The 19,527-nt window shown below is 33.5% G+C and overlaps 1 protein-coding gene across 1 annotated transcript; it reads right to left on the reverse strand.

Moving 5' to 3' along the window:
• Positions 1-539: 539 nt before the first annotated feature.
• Positions 540-4,987, reverse strand: LOC110698201. Its single transcript, XM_021875600.1, has 4 exons — positions 4,582-4,987; positions 2,971-3,171; positions 1,908-2,124; positions 540-836 (listed from the first exon to the last, which is right to left on the reverse strand). The coding sequence occupies exons 1-4, from the start codon at positions 4,783-4,785 to the stop codon at positions 697-699; spliced, it is 762 nt and encodes a 253-aa protein (XP_021731292.1). The 5' UTR covers positions 4,786-4,987; the 3' UTR covers positions 540-696.
• Between the last annotated feature and the right edge of the window lie 14,540 nt (positions 4,988-19,527).

The raw sequence follows: 19,527 nt of genomic DNA on the forward strand, positions 1-19,527 counted from the left end.
CTGAAAACTGTAAATTAATTAGGAAAATTAAAAATCCAAAATTATTTCAAATTTAATAAATGAATTTTTTAAAATTAGATAAATTATTTATAATTAGTTTTGACATTAAAACATAAATCAAAATCAGCCAGTAAAAATTTAGTATAATGGTAGTCACTTAAAGGATGAGTACCATAAAAGCATCCATTCATGGTCAACATCATTTATTGTCAAGCGTAAAAATCAAACTATGTAGATTATACTCCGGGATAATAGGAAGAGAAGATTACTTGGGGCCCGGGTACGTGCACCGTACACCTAGAGTTCGCTTAATTGTAGACTTGTAGTCAATAGTATTTTCTTGCTCATTTCTTAGGCATGCCTAGGGATCCAACTAGCTAGCTCAAGTTCTGACTAAATCCTTGTGATAGTTTTGAAATTCTTAACTGGCATGACTAGTTCATTAAGCATCCTAACATAGCAAGGCGCTTCAGGATCAAAAGATACACAAGCATAAACACCGAAAACTATAGATAAACTCCATATAAAATGGAGCATTTATTCAATAGTCTACCAAAGTATCAACATTTATGTTTCAAGCCAAGGGTGACAACAAAAGTGAGCCATCACTCTCTATTACAAGTAAGATACAAGTAATAGTACAATCAATATTAATTACTACTCCTTCCGTCCCTCGGCTTGCTCATAACAATGTCTTTAGTAGCTCCATTTTTTTGGCAGTACCACTTCAGAAGCAGCAATTGGTTGATAGTCATACCCGTTATTTTTCTCTACTTTCTTCCTTTTCTCATGCTTCTTGGCTCCTCCTTTCTTTGGTATCACCTCTATTTTGAACCCTATAAAAAAAAATAAATAGAGTTCAGAATTGATATAGAGACTAATTTATTAAGATAATAATACACCAATGCTTCTAATTTAATTTATTATTGATAATGATGGAATAGTTCTTGGGATAATGAAATATAAAGTACATGTACTACTATGTATCACCGTATTATTTTAGTTTATTTTCATGATGACTATTGTAACATAATCCAAATTAAAAGACATACGTTATTACGACGACAACATATAATTGTTAATCCTTTTACTCGATCTATTTATCACTGCATTCACCGTATGGAGTATGGTAGTAATATCATGTCAACATTAAGGTCGGCTACAAGAACAAACAACAAAGTACGAAGCATTGTAATCACTTTCTGATTTATCATGTATTATTTACTTCATTCTTTCTAAACATTGTACTTTCTGATTTATCAAGTATTATTCCTATATATAGATATACATCATTTTGTCATGTAGTCTTCCTGACGCACAAGTAACAACTCTTCTAGCAATATATAGTACAGTACTATTTGTTCTTGTGCCTTTAGACCATTATTATTATTCTCAAACATTTTCTACCCATTATTACCAAGTTTCATAATCATAAATTCGTAATAGATTTCATATGTATTTAAGACATGAAGTATTTAAGTGTCGCACATGCATGAAAAAAAAAAAAAAAAAAGATCGATGTACTTAACTCCATGTTTACAAATGTAATTACTAATTAGAAATTTAATACCCCACGTAACGATTATTATTCTAAACTTTTGATATTGGATTGGACCAACTCTTTTATGGCTATAATATAAACTTAATAAAATTAAAGAAAACTTGTTTAGTAGACATTAGACAAGTCTCATCACACTATTTTTAGAGCTCGAGTCAGATTGAGCATATTTGGTTTACGAGTAACAAAGTAACAATTAATAGCGCGTCAAATTTCATAATATACAACTATACATTGATTGATATATATGAATTTTAGCTCTTGAAACTCTTTTTTGTAGCTCGATCCGAGTATATCATAGGTTAACTAGGTAAAAATTGAAAGGTAACTAAGAATTGAATAACCTCACCTTGATTGTTATTTTGCTGATTTATACGATTGTTGGAGGCAGCAGCACCCAAGGAAGCGATGGAGCGGGGGATGAAGACACCAGTGCCAGCAGAAGTGCCGCTAGTGCCATTCATATATCCGATCCCAAAACCATTTGCTTGAATCGGATATGGTTGCCGGCTATGCATAGGCATACCACTCCTAGCGAATCCTGTCTCCGTCAACTGCTCAGCTTCCTGTTACGTCCGTTTTATAAATCAAACGAGAAAAGAAAATTAATACAAATATCAAAGCTGATAATGTTGTTACCCTTGAGATTGACATTAGACTCATCATATAAACAAATGACCTTATTTAAATTAGAGATTGGTAAACTACCTCTAATCTATTTTTTTTTATGCTTGTTGATAACTCCTAATGTCACATTTTAAATAATTAACTCCTAATGTCACTTTTTAAACTAGTAAGGAGTAAAACAAATTATGGAAGTTAATTACATTTGTAATCCCAAGTATTATACAGATAAACACATAGCTGTCAGGGAACAAAATTGGACATAGATTTCATTTGTACATGATACTCATATTTATTAGAGTTATTGCATATGTACAGTTGTACCTTAGACTAGTCAAGTCAATCTTATAATTTGTACCCATAATAATAAATATTTTCTCCCTTTTTTCTTTAATTGTAAAGTTTTGATTCATATTTTTTTTTTGTGTCAAAAAAAAAATGATTCATATTTTTCACTTTGACTAACTTTAATGATTTACATCTAAAGAAAATATTATATTCATTCGCACCAATTTATTGTTATTCATTTATAATATCAATTTTTTTTTAAACATGATGGACACGAGACTAAGTAGTTGTAGCGTGCAATCAATAGAAAGAAAAACGTGACACACATGATACACAGATTGTGAAACAGAAGATTATAACTAATGATATGATGTTTTTTTTATCAAATGGACATACAACATTTATTAACCTTTTGAAAGATGAATTTGTACCTTAAAACAATAATTAATTGAAAAATTATTTTAAAATAACATAATATAACATGGTTAAGAAAATCATACTAAGGGTTGAACCGGTGAGTTAAGAGGGTAAGGTGGAGGCCCGAGCATAGGAGGAGTTTGGTAATAAGTCGAACCAGAATGACAGTTGAAGTGAGCATGGTCAACTCCAATGGGACCCACTGTCAGTCCATAACACCCATTTGGAGTAGGAGACGGAGCAGTTACTGCATACTGTGCCACTCCTCCATACACTCCTAACTGCTGCAATTCATACAAACATTCGTCCATTTTTTGTCAGCCACTAAAATCTATAATTTCGGGTTTTTTAGTACACGTTTAATTTATTTATGATGATTATTAATCAAATACTTGTAATTCAATTATTTATAAGTTCTTGAAGAACTATGTTTTAAAATATAGTATATGTTGAGATAAATCTAATAAAATCACATTGAAATCGCAATCGCATTTGATACTATATGTTTTATTATGTAGATATAATCAATCACATAATTTTTCATGTTCTCATTAGATAATTTACTGTGAAAGTAATGTAATAAATAAAATCTACAGGATTCTACACATGATTATTTCTTAAATGTTCACCTAATTGTATTATTTTTGTTATATTATTACATTCACACCTATTATATATCCAAATAGATGTCATTTTAATTATGATTTGTCATCCTCGTACTATCTTCTGTCTTGGCCACCACCGAAACCAAGATTTTTGCCTCGTACAAGGTTACAAGAGATTTGGTACAGACATAAAATTAACCATTTTCTTATACATTGAGTCCAAAAAGATAGGAGAAAATTGTTGACACATAGTCTTATTTCATCCAAAAAAATTGTTACTCGTAACATTTAATAAAATTTACTTTCCGTTGTTAAATATAAGTCTTGTTTCAAAAAAAAAAAAAAAAAAAAAAAAAAAAAAAAAAAAAAAAAAAAAACTATGAATTAAGCTTTATTTCCTCATCAAAAAAAAAAAAGTTTTATTTCACTTATTAGTATGTTAAATTACTTTTAATAAATCAATTTCTATTTTTTTAAATAAACTTTTAATAAATCAAGCTTTTTTATTATTATTTTTTTTGGTAGTCAACTTTTAACACAAAAATACACTTTTATAAAGAAATCGAATCATATCATGTTGGATGTTGTTAGATTCGTTTTAAAATGAATTTTTAAATATCAGTTTTTGTTAAATTATATTTAATATATACGTAATCAAAGATGTATGTTGAAGACCAAACGTAACAGTAGCAAAGACATAGAGGGAGCATTTGGTTTATGTTTTTTTTACCTTTAATCAACTAAATCATAACGTATAAATTATATAGCCTTCTTTAAAACATGCACACAAATTAAGTTTTATTACGGAGTAGATACAGAGGAAGTATAATTAATTTTTCTCATATACGATAATACGAGTATAAAATTTAAAAAAAAACCATTCTACACTAGAAAAATTTAGATTTTTTTATTTTTAGTGAACTACTTGAAGTTAACAATGACATCAGCTTGATTAACATTAATCCCAACATAAATAAATTATTATAAAAAAAATTAAAAAAAAGAGTGACGGGTAGTTAAGCAAAAAATTAAAAAAAAAATGGTAAAATCCCAAAATTAATCAAATAAAAAAGATAAAAGAGGGAAAACCTGATAAACAGAGGAAGTAAAAACAGAGTGAGAATGAGGAAGCAAATTAAAGTCACGAAACTGACGGCTAGGATCTTGAATGACAGTAGTAGCAGCAGCAATTGGACGGTTGTGATGATGAAGTTCATCAGTTGGAAGAATATCAGAAGGAATCCATAATTCTCCATCATCTAAATTTGCACCCAATCCCTCCATTTTATTCATTAAAATTAATTAAATTTTTATTAAAAGAAATTAATTTAGCAAAATGCAAGGGAATGGTTGAGTTGAGCGGGAGTTGCTTTGATTGATTTCCACTCTTTAGAGAGAGAATGAGAGTGTAGAGTGAAATATAATGGGTGTCAATTAAGGGTCTATTTATAATGAAAATTTGGGGAATAGAGGAATGTTTATTTCATGTGAGATGAGATTATATCATACTCACTCACATGACATATCGTTTATATGGGGTAGAAATGGGAGGGGTAAAACAAATGGGATCAATTAATTTATTAGTCCATCTTGATTTACTTCTCATAAATAATATCACTTTATTGCAACTAAAAAGAAACCAAGGTAATACTTGATTTTGTTTGTTGTGAATGGGATTGATGACAATAATGTCAAGTATTTGGAGAATAATTATTACCATCTTACATAATTACATGCATGATAGGTATGTAAAAGGGGTGTGTGTGAAAAGCTAGTTGTCGAATAAATTAAAGGATGTCACGTTTTTCATTGTATGGGATGTCAATGAAAAAATACATTAATTATTGGTAAGTTATATTAATTGCTTTCTTGTTAAGTCTTTTATTGGTTGTATACTTTTAGGGCCTGTATTGCTTTACTGAACTGAGCTAAACTGAAATTATTGGAACTGAACTATACTGAATATTTTATGAGTTAAGGGAATTAAGAACTAAATTAAACCGAATTGAACTAAATTGAACTGAATCGAAATGAAAATAAGTTGAAGAGAACAAACCCTTAGAAGAAAACTCTTTCATCAACATGCTGATCATGGTATTTTCAGACGGTTATATATAAAAATATAACGAGTGTATTAATTACCTCTATTTATGCAAATTAAAGCCATTAAATAATTTAGATTTTTCTCCTTTCTTTGCAGTTTTGAAAAACATTTGTTAGGGTTGTTAGGTCGTTACATGCATACACGGGGAACATGGTGCCGGCGAAGGGGGCTAGGTGGAGAGAAAAGACTAATTAGCTTGGGTTTCATTAATGTAGGGTTTTTTTACCATAATTCTTATTACCAATATATATGCATGATATGTAAGAGGTGGATTGTAAAATGATGAAGGTTGTCATGTCTTTAATGGTATGAAAAATAAGTAAAAAAAAAAAAAAATCATCGATCAATAATGGTACAACCTCCGTTAATAATTATCTGCAACTTTGGAATTTTTTATATCTCACAAATAATACCCTAAATTTGCAGATAACCATTAACAGAGGTAGTAATTTACTTAAGTTACTTTCCAATTAAGTATTTTAGTGGTCTAATTTTGGAAGAAAGTTCTTTCAGCATGCTGATTATCGTGTATTCAAATGATCATAAAATTGTAACGAATGTATTAATTATTTCAAAGAATGTGAGATTTTCATTAAATAAAATTTTCCTTTTTAATTACGATTTTGAAAAACTTTGTTAGAGCAACTCCAATGGTTGTAGCTAGGGACTCGCTTACAACATTAAATAATCCTTATTTATTAGCTTAGCTTGACCATTAGAGGTAGAAAATGCAATTAGCTTGGAGAAAAACTTACCAAAAAAAATAAAAAATAAAATCAACAAAAAGAATATAAAAAGTTAATTAAGGATTTAAATTGTAAGCTAATAGCTAGCTATTGGAGTTCAAATAGCTACAATGACAATTAGCTTAATTAAAAGCTTATGTGCAGTGGCATGCCAAGCTAATTATCAAATTAGCTTGTCGTTGGAATTTCTCTTAGGGTTGTTAGGAGGTTTGCGCAGGTGGCCGTGGCGGAGGGCCGAGGTGAAGTGAAAAGAAATGGGTTTAATCAACGTAATTTTTTTTCCTTTTAATTTTTTTTATAATACGATATATTCAAACATATTCATTATTAATCATAGACATTTTCATAAATCAATGTTTTGTTAAGTAAATCATCAATGAAATATCATGTTTTAAGAATTTAGGGTATGTTATGTTCACCTTATTTTCATTTATTTCAAGTGTGATATGTTCAGATAATTCAGTTAATTTCAGATAAGTTCAGTTTAGATTTAATAAGTTTTGATAAGAGTAACCCAAGTATTATTTACAACTAAAATAAGTTTTAATTTGTTAAAATTATTCTAATGTTTCATCAAAATTTCCCTCATCATCACTTTGGCAAATGTTTGTTTTGGAAAGTGGACATTATTAAAAGATTGATATTTCCGGGGAAAAAAAAAAACAAAAAAAAAAAAAAAAAAACTATATATTAGTTTAATTCATAAAGTCACAAATTCAGGGAAAATCAACCAGCAATGCTACTGTTTTTCTTTTCAGTTTGTAACATTGTTGTTATCAACTTGTATGATGACTGTTATGGTCAACATCTATGTCATGACTCATGAGTGAAGACGTATTTTTTCAATTTCATTTAATAAGGCAATGACTAAGCTAGTTTATTTTTTCATAATATTACCTTAAACACACACAAGACACAACTATTTAATTATTAATTTATTTATTTTATTTACATAATAATATGAGTACATTTATTTATTGTAAATAAAGGGAAGACTTGGAAGAAATAAGGAGGAAAAACTATAAGGAAAAATTGAAACTAATAATTCCACCTTTGGCTATTGTTGGTGGATTTATTTATTTAAGGTAAATACATTTATTTATTGTACGATTTTTAATTATAATTATAAATTATTGTATTATCGATTTATCATATCGGCATATAATAAAGTAAGTTATTCATCAATTTTTGTATTATCGGCTTATCGCACTCATAATTTTTTTTTAATTATATGCATTGTTGTTTTTTGCTAAATAATACAAAGTAATATAATAATACAAAAACATAAATTAATAAAATTATTTATATAAACTCAAATTTAAAGTTGTTCAAAACAGTGGCAGATCCAGGATTTGGGTAATGGGGTACGAAATTAAGTTTAATAAAAAAATTTACAAAATACAAAGTAACATGTAAAGCGTAATGATTTTTTTTTAACTAAATTTTGAGTTAATAAACCATTTAACTATTGTATTAGTATTTGCGTGTACTATGCACCCTTCTTCCGAAAACAAGGCTTATAATTGTGTAACGAAATAAATATCTTTTTAAAAAGAGATGGTCTAACCAACTTATTATGGTAAAAATAGACCTCTTTGATCAAAAGTACGAAGTGGAAAAATAAACAATATCACCTAAGAGACCTGTTATTATAACAACAGGTCTCTTTGTTCAATAGCACTACAATGGAATATATATTATCTAAGAGACCGCCTGAGACCAGTTTTAAAATAGACGGTCTCTTAAAACTTAATACTTGTATAACAAAAAGGCGCTTATTAGGTTGTTGTGGTAGGTAACAGTATCTAAGAGACCTGTATCAGTTTTTTTTTTTCGCAGAATGGGGGTACATTTGTAACTCTATGTACCCCTTAGATCCGTCACTAGTTCATATATATATATATATCTTTTTATACATACATATACATTTAAAAAAATGGGCCAGCACGGCCTTCCAGGCACGTGAGTCGTGTCGTGCCGCGGGTTGGGGTGTGCCAAAACTTGGCACGGCACGGCACGACCCGTCGAGAAGCAGGCACGACACGAGCCCCACCCAGGCACGGTCAAGCACGGCCCTCTGCGGCCCAGCACGACACGATGCCCATGTTTAATGGCAATTAGGAGAATTGGACGTAAGTTGAATACAAGAAATTTTAATCACTACAGGAAAATTGTCTTTTTGTAGCGATTAATTTATAGCGATTGTACATTCGCTACAATATGCAAGTATGTTTGTGAAATAATTAAGGATATCGTATCATTTTACAATCGCCATGGTTTTCCCATATAAAATCGATACGGAAAACATAATAATACATATCCACACTATTTTTGCACATTTATAAAATTATGAGAAATCGTATCATTTACAATCGCCACTAAATCCCAAAAATTGATACAAAAAGCCTTTTCTAAATTAGATATATAAATATTGTTTGACAATTAATACATAAAATATGTCATAGTTTATTGGTGAAACATTTAATATAAGAGTTTGAGGTTGCATGTTCGAATCTTGTAAACATTTATAGCGATTATATATAATCGCTACAATAATCACCACGATTGGATATAGTTTTCATATCGATTATTGAGGCCAACCCCGGCGATATTGAAAACCACTACTAAAGGCTAAGGCAACGGGGGATATTGTATCGAATGACCATTCGTTGGGAAAGTTTTTTGTTGCAATTACAATCGATACTAAAGGTTAAAATAATCGCTACGAAAAGGTTATTTTCTTGTAGTGAATGTTTTTGGGACATTCACTTTTTAGTCCCCAATCTTTATAATCTTCATCAACAATTGCTTAATCAAGAATAATAATACATTTACAATCACCATGGTTTTTGGACATTTTTAGTTGTATTATCTTATGAAGATTTTCTTATATTTTGTAGATCATAAATCAAGCTATTGCATTTGTCTTGGTTGGAGGAACTTTACAACCAATAGAGGAGAGTTCGCAATTCTTTTCATATGATCATACCTTCCTTCTTGAGAATATCCTAACAGTTGCTATATCAAGTGAAGCATTTGGCCTACCATTATATATCAGCTATGCAGACTCATCAAAGTTGGTTAGTCATTTGGCTAACGTGCTCCCAATTTTGATGAGATCTTGCTATATTGTATTTGTTGTAAATGTGCTGAAATTTGATTAGTTCATATTGATTTTGTAAATCATGTTTTCATATTGGTGTAATTTATTGAAAGCCTTGTGGATTAATCGTGATTTTCTGGACCTGTTTCTGTTTTCTTGTTATGTATATTGTTCTTTCAAATAACCATATTTTAGTTAATCATTTGAGTGCTGAAGGTTATTCTTTGTCACGTGTTTTGGGAGTGCTGCAGATTGAGGAGTTAGGTGATATAATGCTTTGGAATTTGGTGACTGTAGTTAATAAAGGAATAGTTGTATTCTTCTCTTCATTTGACTATGAAGATAAGGTCTATGAGGCATGGAGAACATATAACATTAAAGGTGTGCTAAAGGAATACGAGGACAGAGTTGATTTGCTAGAAATTAGAACCCTAAATGAAATCAAAGCTTGTCCATATGGTGTAGCAATTTTGGCTGTAGTTGGTGGTACTATATCAAAAAGCATCAACCCCAGTGATGGAATGGGCAGATGTATAGAAGTGGTTGGGCTTCCTTACCCTACTGAGTTGGTTGAGAAAATCAAGCACATGGAAGACATTGGTGATGCAAGATTTAGCAAGCTGTTTTAGGTTTCAAACAATGACATATACTGTTAGGGTTGAAGAGTGTGCAAAAAAAGGGAAGATATGTTTGATTGAGAACTATAAATTGAATTAATAAACTCTCAAAATAGAAACTCACAAAGGAGAATTACAAAGTAAAAATAGTGGATTCGTAAAGAAGGTAAATATTACAAGGAGCTGTAGTATGCAGGAAGGCTTGTGTATGGTATGACTTCTTGTGTTGGGTTGTATTCAATGATTGAATGTCCATGACCTATATTTATAGGTGTAGATGGAGTTTGGAAGAAATGGCCGGAGTATTTTAAAAATTCCTCCATCATTCTTGTATCCATAATGTTGTAGAAAATTCACGAACCATGTATTATATTCTAATAGCTTTTAATGTCAATAATGCTCTATAAAATTCAAGTAGGATACTATTCTAGAGAAATCAAGAGCAAGTAATAACCTTGCTTGATTATTCCAGAAGCCTCTGTAATATGCACAATACTCCACCAAATAACGAGCTTATAAAATTTGGGTCATACCCAACAGATACAATAGAGGAAATCTTCATGTTGGATTCGACAATATAAGACATTGCATTGAGAAGACGAAGAGTATTAAGAAAATCATAGTGAAAGCTTTGAATCGGTCAATTGGTGAGTAGTACTATTAATTGACCGATACTTGTTGCATGTTTTTCAGTCTCTGCTTATTTTATGTTTACCAATATCCTCATTCATGTATATATTAAAATTGCAAGCAAAGAAATTCCTCATACATAAATGACTATGCTGCTAATTTGTTGGTTAATCCATGGTATGCATCTTACCTTTAACGCAAAGTTCTTCCTACCCTGTTAACAAACTACCTCATCACTTGATAGTTGATATATACAAGACTGCCTTATCTCTCTGACTTGTAACTATGGCAAATCTCACAATCGGCTACATCAATTCTTGAGGCATAATAAGCAAAAAGTATATTGATATTAGAATACATTTCAAATGTAGAAAGAATCAGTCTCCAACTCAGCAAGGTGAGTTCAGCCACCAGCATACCTGAAATAGTATTGTACTTCGTAGCTTGAGTTAGGTCAATATAGTGGTATTGTACTTTGTAGCTTGTATATTTGCTCACGAACCAGTATACCAATCAGTGACTTAGATTAGACTAGTCTAGTCTACAATACAGATTGAAATTTTCCTCTCTTTCTCCTTTCTTTCACTACTAGAAAACAGGGAAATATCGATGGACTGCTTCCGACGGACCCATTATTCCGTCGAAAAAATCGAAATTTCCGACGGAATAAAAATCCTTTGGAATATATGTGCTTTCCGACGGTTCGACGGATATTTCCGTCGAAAATTACTTTTTTCGACAGATTTATAGTCCGTCAGAATAAAATTAAAAAAAAACCTAGAAACCCTAACATCCATGTTTTATTTCCGCCTATTCTCCCTCTATCTCCTTCTCTTTGTCTTTCCTCTTCTCTCTCCTTTCCTTCCCTTACGTTCTCCGTTCTCACTCCTTCTTTATCTGAATCTCCTGCTCATTCTCCTTCTTCTTTATTTCTCGTTCTCCTTCTTCTATCTTTCCTCTACTTTACTTTCAATTCCTCTCTTTCGATCACCTTAAATCTCCCACCACCACCACCACCACCGACATTGTTATGGCAGAATTATAGAGTATTGGTAAAAATAGGCAAAGTTGTTATAAAAAGTTGTTATTAGTGTTTTGTTCTGTTTTTAGTGGAGGAGTTTGTTATTAGTGGAAAAGTTAGTTAACATGAGTTGTTAGTGGAGAATTAGTTGGCTACTGGAGTACACGTCATTCCCCACTAAGCTATAAATGTTGTAATAAGAGTTAGTTGAAACAGAATATCAATAACAACAATTTCTTTCCCTATTTCTTATCTCTCTCTTCTTCCTCTCTCTTCTTTCTCTCTCTAGACCCATAAAATCCGCCATTGGAGAAGCTTTGAGCTTACTCCATTAACATTGGTATCAGAGCAATTCTTGCTGTCTAATTTGGCAAGAGATTCTAGCGCCTCCGTCTGTTACTAGAAGAGTGGCAGCCATGGAAGCTCAGCTCAAAACCTTGGAACAACGATTGGAGGATCAAAATTCCAAAATCGAGCAGAAATTCGAGGAGATGTTGAAGCTGATGCAAGTGTTGCAAGCTAAGAAGGTTTCGAATCCTTCGAGTTCTGAGCCTTCTTCTCCTACCTTGTCTAATGGTAGCTTGAACAGGTCCAATCCAACCAGGACCTTAGGTATGAACCCTAAACTTGAGTTTCCGAAGTTTAATGGATTGAATCCTCGAATTTGGGTAAAGAAGTGTTATAAATACTTCACGCTTTGTAAAATTGCTGATGATCAGAAAGTTGATTTAGCCTCCTTGAATATGATTGATAAGGCCGAGAATTGGGTCATGAATTACTTGTCTATTAGGAGATCTGTAGTTGTCGATTGGAATGATTTCGTAGTTGATTTGTATGCTCGTTTTCAAGATGATTCTGCTTTGGATGTGGTTGAGCAATTTAATCGATTACAACAAAGTGGTTCTATTGAAGATTATATAGATGAATTTGAGAAGTTAAGATCAATTTTGTTGATGAACAATCATATATTGCCTGATTCCTATTTTCTTGAGGGTTTTACGGGGGTCTTAGACCTGCGGTTAAACCATTTGTTAAGGCCTTCAAACCTTTAACAATTGCTCAGGCTGTGGAATATGCTAGACTGCAAGAGCAGTCATTGAGTTGTACTTCTTTTGTCAGCCACAAACACAATAAACCATTTGGCTATTTTCAAAAAACACAAGCCTCAAACACTTCACCCTTAACCACAACTGCCACAAACACATTACCTCCCCTTTTACCTACACCTAAATCTAAACCTACCTTACCTGCTTTAACACAAACACCTCACAATACCAAAAATTACAGATACATTCCAGCTGATGTCAGAAAGGAGAAGATAGCTAAGGGCTTATGCTATTATTGTGACCAACCATACTCTAGGGAACATCAGTGTCAGTTTAAGAAGCCACAACTATTTACAGTAGAAATTCCTGGTTGTCAAGAATTTGATGATGAGATGGAGGAATTAGAAATGGTGGATAAGCCTGTTTCTGAGCCTAGGATCTCAACGAATGCCCTTGCTGGAAACCATTCTTTTCAGACTATGAGGGTTCTGGGTAGGCTTTATGGCAAGGACTTGCATATTGAGATTGATTATGGTAGTACACATAATTTTGTTGATGTAAATGTGGCACAAAAATTAGGGTCTACATTGGACAAAATTCCTTTACAGACAATCTCAGTGGCTGATGGGAATAACATTCCATGTCAGCTAGGATGTAAAGGGTTTGCTTGGGAAATGCAAGGACATACTTTTGATACAGATTCTCTTTTGATTCCTTTAGGGAGTTGTGATATGGTATTGGGAATTCAATGGTTAAGACTGTTGGGCCCAATTCAATGGGACTTTTTGAAGTTGAGGATGGAATTTAATCTGCATGGAAGGCATTTTGTTCTTAAGGGTTTACCTCCTAAGAAGCTTTCTATTATATAAGGCAATCCATCTGTGAAACTTTTAGATTCTGCAGCCCAGTTATGTCTCTTACAGGTCACTGAGGCTATTAGATCAGTCATGCAATTGGAACATGACAACCTTGATGTTTTGTCTTGTTCAGAATTTTTATCTCTTGAGAAGCAGTATGGGGTGGTCTTTGAGGAACCTACTGCCTTGCCTCCTGAGAAAGGTGTTTTTGACCATTCAATTCCTTTAATGCCTGGTAGTACCCCTATGAATATAAGGCCCTACAGGTATCCATTGAAGCAAAGAGACATAATTGAACAGCTTGTTCAAGAAATGTTGGATAGGGGTATCATTCAAAATAGTTCAAGCCCATTTGCATCACCTGTAGTGTTGGTGGGAAAGAAAGATGGAACATGGAGGTTGTGTGTTAACTATAGGGAGTTGAATAATAGGACTGTGAAGAACAAATTCCCTATACCTGTGATTGATGAGCTTATTGATGAATTGTCTGGAGCTGCTGTTTTTAGCAAGTTAGATTTGAGGGCTGGTTATCATCAAATGAAAGTCAAAGCTGATGATGTATATAAGACAGCCTTCAAGACTCATACAGGGCATTTTGAGTTTTTAGTTATGCCTTTTGGCTTAACTAATGCACCTACTTCTTTTCAGGGATGGATGAACCATGTGTTTAGGCCATTACTAAGGAAGAGTGTGTTGGTGTTTTTTTATGATATCTTGGTATATAGTAGATCTTTATAGGAGCATTGGAAGCATTTGGCTGAAGTATTTGAACTCATGAGGGAACATTATATGTTTGCCAAAGAAAGCAAGTGTATTTTTGCAACCTCTAAGGTGGAATATTTGGGTCATTTCATTACTCAAAAGGGACTTGAAACTGATCCAAGGAAAGTGTCTGTTGTTAGTAGTTGGCCAGTTCTAACTAGTGTAAGAGATTTGAGAAGTTTCCTTGGCTTAACTGGTTATTACAGGAAATTTGTTAAGGGTTATGCTGTTATGTGCAAACCTTTGACATATCTTCTTAAAAAGAATAGTTTTGCCTGGAATGATCAAGCTCAACAGGTTTTTGAAGCTCTAAAGTCAGCTTTGGTGTCTGCACCTGTTTTGGCTATTCCTAACTTTTAAAAACTATTTGTTCTTGAAACTGATGCTTCAAAATCAGGAATTGGGGCAGTGCTTATGCAGGAAGGGAATCCTTTGGCATTCATCAACAGATCATTGGGTCCCAAGTGGCAGAAGTTGTCTGTTTATGACAAGGAACTTCTGGCTATAGTGTTTGATGTTCAAAAGTGGGAGCAGTATTTGGTTGGAGCTCACTTCATAATCAAAACTGACCAAAAAAAGCCTTAAATGGTTACTTCAGCAGAAAGTTTCAACTCCATTTCAGCTGTTCTGGTTGTCAAAATTGATGGGTTTTGACTATGAAATTCAGTATAAGTCTGGGAAGGAGAATGTGGCTGCTGATGCTCTATCTAGAGTTCAAGGTTCTGAGGTCTTGCTGATGGCTATTTCAGTTGTGGATTCAACCTTGGGAGCATTGATTGCTTCTAGCTACCAGTTGGATGATAATTATTTAGCTATTATTCAGCAACTGAAAAATCACATTGCAGTTCATGATTTCAAATGGGAGAATAATTTGCTGAAAAGAAAGGGTAAGATTGTGGTTGGACCTGATACTCAGTTGAGAAATAAAATACTTTCTTGGCACCATGATTCTCCAGAAAGTGGCCATGGTGGCAGGGAACTGACTTTGAAAAGAGTCAAGAGATTATTTTATTGGAAGGGACTTACTAAGGATGCTAGTGCTTTTGTGAGGAAATGTGTTATTTGTCAAGCATCTAAATATGACACCTCAGCCTACCCTGGTCATCTGCAACCTTTTCCAATTCCAGATGGGGTATGGATGGATATTTCTATGGATTTTATCACAGGTTTGCCTAAATCTAGTGGAAAGGATGTTATCTTTGTTATGGTGGACAGATTTAGTAAATATGCCCATTTTATGGCCTTGTCACATCCTTTTACAGCTATTCAAGTTGCACAAAGTTACTTGGATAATGTATTCAAGTTTCATGGGTGGCCTAGGACTATTGTCAGTGATAGAGACTCAGTTTTTCTCAGTCAGTTTTGGAAAGGTCTCTTTTCCTTGTATGGAACAGATCTTTTGCTTTCTACAACTTACCATCCTCGGACAGATGGTCAAACTGAGGTATTAATAGGTGTTTGGAAACATATTTGAGATGCATGACTGGTGATCAGCCTCAAGAGTGGCATTAGTGGTTGCCTTTGGCATAATGGTGGTATAATACTCACTTTCATTTTGCTTTGCAGCTTACCCCTTATGAGGTTGTGTATAATCAACCACCACCATTACATCTTCCTTACTTAGCTAGAGAAGTTAAGAATGATGAGGTTGATAGGAGTTTACAGAGAAGAGAAAGGATGATTTCAGAACTAAGTTTCAGTTGGAAAGGGCACAACATAGAATGAAGACTCAAGCTAATAAACATAGATCAGAAAGGGTTTTTCAGGTTGGAGATTGGGTATGGCTTAAACTTCAAGCTTACAGACAACATACTGTGCAAAGGAGAGACAACCATAAACTTTCACACCAGTATTATGGACCATTTCAGGTTGTGGCTTTAGTTGGAAAGGTTGCTTATAAGCTTAAACTTCCTGCTGAAGCAAAGATCCATGATACTTTTCATGTTTCTCAGCTTAAGGTGTTTAGAGGACATTTACCACTGGTTGCTCACATTCCACCTATTTTTCAAGGGCATAGTGTTGATTCTGATGACATTAAGCCAGCTGCCATTCTTGACAGGAAGATGGTTAAATTTCAAAATAAAGCTCAGGTTCAATATCTGGTGCATTGGGAGGGTTTTCCTTCATATGAGGCAACTTGGGAGCTAGCAGAGAATTTGGAGCAAAGGTTTCCAGAATTTTTTCTAGCTCAGACTTGAGGACAAGTCTTTCTGAAGGAGGGAATCTATGTTATGGCAGAATTATAGAGTATTGGTAAAAATAGGCAAAGTTGTTATAAAAAGTTGCTATTAGTGTTTTGTTCTGTTTTTAGTGGAGGAGTTTGTTATTAGTGGAAAAGTTAGTTAGCATGAGTTATTAGTGGAGAATTAGTTGGCTAGTTGAGTACACGTCATTTCCCACTTAGCTATAAATGTTGTAATAAGAGTTAGTTGAAACGGAATATCAATAACAACATTTTCTTTCCCTATTTCTTATCTCTCTCTTCTTCCTCTCTCTTCTTTCTCTCTCTAGACCCAGAAAATCCGCCATTGGAGAAGCTTTGAGCTTACTCCATTAACAGACATCAACAACAACACCAGCAATAACGACATCAACAACACCGGCAATAATGACATCAACAACACGCATCAACATCAACAACAAGTTTCATCTTTTTTGCCCTTTCTCTCTCTTTTCATGCTTAAAACAAAGGTTTTCGGGTCAAATTCGACCATGAAACTCTAGATCTAGAGTTTTTATTGTCGAATTTGGCCTCTTAAACCCAATTTCAAGGTTATGTGTGGTCGAATTAAGGTATGTAACTCATTTTTCAATTTTGATTTTATTTTGTTGGTTTATTGGAATTTTTTTACAATTTATGGTGGTGGAATGAAGGTGGTTGTTGTTGGAGTTTGGGTTTTGGTTGTAATGGTTAAGGATTTTAATTTTTTTTTGTTAATTTTTGGTGGTGACGGTGGTTTTCGGTGACCACTGGTGGTTTTTAGGGGGGTGGTGGGTGGTTTGCTTAGGTTGGGGGGTTTGGTTTAGGTGGGCTTGGGTTTGGGGAGTCTAATCGATGTGGGGCTGTTGTTGTGAGGTGGTGGTACAGGTTAGGATGGGTGTTGTACGGTGGTGCTACGGGTCAGGTGGGCTGGTGTGGGGCTGGTACTGTGCAGTGGTGGTATGGATTAGGTGGGTGATAACACGATATTATACACGATTTATATGTGATATTTGGTCATGTTTTATTGTGTTTTCTTCATTCTCCTAATATTTTTGAGCTATTATTCTTTCTATTTCGATAATACTCTTCTCGGTTTGTTTGTTTTTGTTTTTATAGGAATAGGCTTGATTTGCGTGGAATTTATTTTAATCGCGAGATATTTCTTTATATGGAGCGTTTCTAGCACCAATGGAGCATCAATGAAGCATTTAGGCAGCCTACTCCACAGCTTGGTTGTGGCGTGCAACCTTATGGCCACAACCTGGTTGTGGGCGTCCATTATTGGAGCAAAGCAGAGGCGAAGACAGCCCGCTCCACAACCTGGTTGTGGCGGTTTTCTTCGTGCCACAACCTACCTGTGGCAGCTTGTTTCGGTGGCGTTTGAGAGTCCTATTTAGATAAAAATATCTACTTTTATGCTAGGATATAAATAGGTTTTAGATAATCTTTTATTTATCACTTTATCACTTTTTCAGATATTTTTTTTAGACTTCTTTTTGGGTATTAAGTTCTTCCATATTATTTTCTAGGGTTTTGCTTTCAAGATTCAAGATTTCATAATTAATTCCAAGTATTGATTTCTTCTTTCAATTCTCTATTTTATTATTGTTAATTATGTTTTCTTTATTGATTATTAATATTCTTGATTTCATTAATATGTGTGATTAGTTTCCCAATTCCAAGATCTAGCGGAACCCGAATATGATTAATGCTTGATTTAATTCTTTAAATTCTCTAATGATAATTGCAATTGATATGTTTAATTGATTGTGCTCATGCCAATACTATATTAGGGATAACTGGTATTGTTATTAATCCATTGTTTTAATCGCAACGGGAGTTTGGTTTTGACGGGTTTGAATAAATCAATTAAGGGTTTGAAGTTCATCACGAGAGTAGATGAATGGATGATTAGGAAGTTAGAGTAATGTGCTCAAGGTCTTTAATTTAAATGATTCCACGGAAGTAGGCTTGATTGTGATTAGAGAAGCCATTGATAACTCGGGAGAGACCATTGGTACTATTTAGGGATTACTTTTCCTCTTTAATAAATTGAATTATATGTTAGGGGTAGAACTATTATTGCATTAATTGTATTCGTGGTAATGTTTGATCTTGGATGTTTTTAGTATTTGATTATCATTTTATTTAGTTTAATCGTCGCTTTTGATATTTAGTTATTAATTCTCAATTATTTGATTTGGTTATTGCTTAGTATACACTTGAGTCTATTTAATTATTTGAACCATAATCTCTTGGGATCCGACCCTTGCTTGCCCGTCTACATAGTAGTGGTCTAGTTAGGTTTATTTTCGTTAGGTACGCGACACGCCTATCAAATTTTGGCGCCGTTTCCGGGGACTAATTGTTTCATTCTAGTTATTTGTGATTCGTTTTTACTAAGCATATATTTTGTTGCTTCAACTATTGTTCCTTGTGTCTTTGATATCTCGTTTTAGTTTCTTTGTTGCATGCAAACTCGAAGTTCAGGTTCAGATGATTTAACACCTTTTGATTCTGAGATCGAAGCTACTACAAGAAGATGAAGAGGTAGAAGGAGGAAAAATCAAATTACAAGAAACATGGTCGACCCAGGAACAAAATCTCTTTTGGAGTATGGTATTCCGGATATAACAACCGGATTCCTCTCCGGTGTTGTTAGACCACCTGTCACTGCTCAGAGTTTCGAGTTGAAGCCCCAATTAATACAGTTCATCTCCAATGATTCTTTTGCGGGCTCACCGAATGATTGTCCTGTGACTCATATTGATAGTTTCTTGGAGAAGTGTGACACCATGAGGTTCAATGGTGTCACTGATGATACTATTAGACTACGACTTTTCCCTTTTTCACTACGGGATAAAGCCAGGGAGTGGTTACGAGATGAAGGTATTGGTTCTTTTGATACGTGGGACAAGCTTGCTAAGGCCTTTCTAGTCAAATTCT

Source organism: Chenopodium quinoa, unplaced genomic scaffold, assembly GCF_001683475.1.
Source record: "Chenopodium quinoa cultivar QQ74 unplaced genomic scaffold, ASM168347v1, whole genome shotgun sequence".
Lineage (NCBI taxonomy): Eukaryota > Viridiplantae > Streptophyta > Magnoliopsida > Caryophyllales > Amaranthaceae > Chenopodium > Chenopodium quinoa.